A 1,777-nucleotide genomic window follows, 5' to 3' on the forward strand; every position below is an offset into this window, starting at 1 on the left:
TGAAAGTAAACTTTCTTTAAAACACCTTGCTTCTTCCCCCACCCACAGCTCCTACTCCTTCCCCCAGAACTGGTGACCAAGCACATTTAGCACTCTACCACGGAGCTAAATCCCCAGTGTTGCCCCCCTTTTTTTGTTGGGTCTACCTATTGCCTCAGCTAGTCTGGGACTTGTTATGTAGACCAGGCTGGCCTCGGATGTCACACAGATCCTTCTGCTGCCTCCTGATGCTGAGATTAAAGGCATGCACCATCACCCCTTTTGGTCACATGGTCACATGTAACCTAGGCAGGCCTCAAAATTACTATGTAGCCAAGGATGATTCTCCTGCCTCTGCTTCCCCAGTGCTGAGAGTGAGGTGCTGGATCTTTGTGTCTTAGTTATCAACTTGTTTTACTAGAATTCTAAATGCTTTCCTTTTTCTCATTTTTCCAGGTCCCCCCCTCTCTTTTTTGGTCTTTTTGAGACAGTCTCCCTGTAGCCCCAGCTGGCCTGAAACTCCCATGTAGACCAGGCTGGCCTTGAACTCACAGAGATCTGCCTGCCTCTGGCTCCTAAGTCCTGGTATTAAAGGCCTGTTGCACCACACCTGGCAAATGTTCTTCTGGTATATGACTTAGACTGTCATGAAATCATTGAAATGAAATGAGTTTTCTGTAACAGATTTTATGTAAGCACTTTAGAGTTGCAGGGAGATTTTTGTTATACTAGTGAAGTCTTCAGTTAACAAGATCATTCAATTTTATGGAATGTTCTTTATTAATATGTTTTGGGGCATATTCCCTAAACAGTTAAAATGGGAGATTATTCAAATGCTGCTTCTGATAAAAAATATTTTCCTTTTACAGATTTTTCCTCAAAGTTTCAGAACTATTTGATAAAACAAGAGTAAGTATTAATTCTAGAGCGCTATTACATAGAATTATACTTGTACTAATAGTATTGTGAAGAAAAATGAGGCAGAAGAGATGGCGGAACCTCTGACTTCCACATATGCACTGGGACTGGTACTCCCATCCCCCAAGCAAACGTAAAAACAGTGTAAAAAAAAAAAATAAAGTGGTGGATCATACCTATAATCCCATAATCCCAACATTTAAGAGTTCAAGGTGAGGCAAGAGGATTTTTTAGTTTAAGACCATCTTGAACTATATAGCATTACCCCATCTCAAAAAAGAAAAAAAAGAAAAAAAAAACCAGGACCTGTGAGATGGCTCAGTAAGTAAAGGTACTTGCTGTCAGGCCTGGTAACCATTGTTCAATCCCCAGAACCCACATGGTGGGAGGAGAAAACCCACTCTCCAAAGCTGTTCTCTGACCTGCACACAAGCATCCTGCATAGATACCCACAAACACACACATACATACAAACATGCACAAAATAATAGATAAATGTAGAAAAATATTCTAGGGCTAAGGAGATAATTCAGCAGTTAGGAGCAATTCCTGTTCTAGAGGACACTAGTTCTGTTCCCAGCATCTTTGTTGGGCAGTTCACAGCCACCTATAACTCCAGCTCTAGCGAATCCAATGCCCTCACCTGGCCTCCATAGATACCAATGCACATGTGGCACACATATGCAGAAACATACATACTTACACATAATTAAAAATAGAATAAATCTAGCCAGGTGTGGTGGTGCACACCTGTAGTCCCCGGTACTTGGGAGGCAGAGGCAGGTGGATCTCTGTGAGTTCAAGGCCAGCCAGGTCTACATAGTGAGTTCCAGGACAGCTGGGGCTACAGGGAGACCCTGTCTCAAAAAGACCAAAAAAA

At 42.3% G+C, this 1,777-nt stretch overlaps 1 protein-coding gene across 1 annotated transcript in view; it reads left to right on the forward strand.

Moving 5' to 3' along the window:
- Positions 1-1,777, forward strand: part of Snx6 (sorting nexin 6) — a gene marked incomplete at its 3' end in the record, with an annotated part of 44,816 nt that overhangs the window by 31,383 nt on the left and 11,656 nt on the right. Inside the window, exon 8 of the mRNA XM_029561868.1 lies at positions 836-888. Coding sequence (XP_029417728.1) covers positions 836-888 — 53 coding nt within the window. The remainder of the gene's footprint in view (positions 1-835; positions 889-1,777) is intronic.

The sequence above is a fragment of the Nannospalax galili genome, unplaced genomic scaffold, assembly GCF_000622305.1.
Source record: "Nannospalax galili isolate Female #2095 unplaced genomic scaffold, S.galili_v1.0 scaffold1171, whole genome shotgun sequence".
Classification (NCBI taxonomy): domain Eukaryota; kingdom Metazoa; phylum Chordata; class Mammalia; order Rodentia; family Spalacidae; genus Nannospalax; species Nannospalax galili.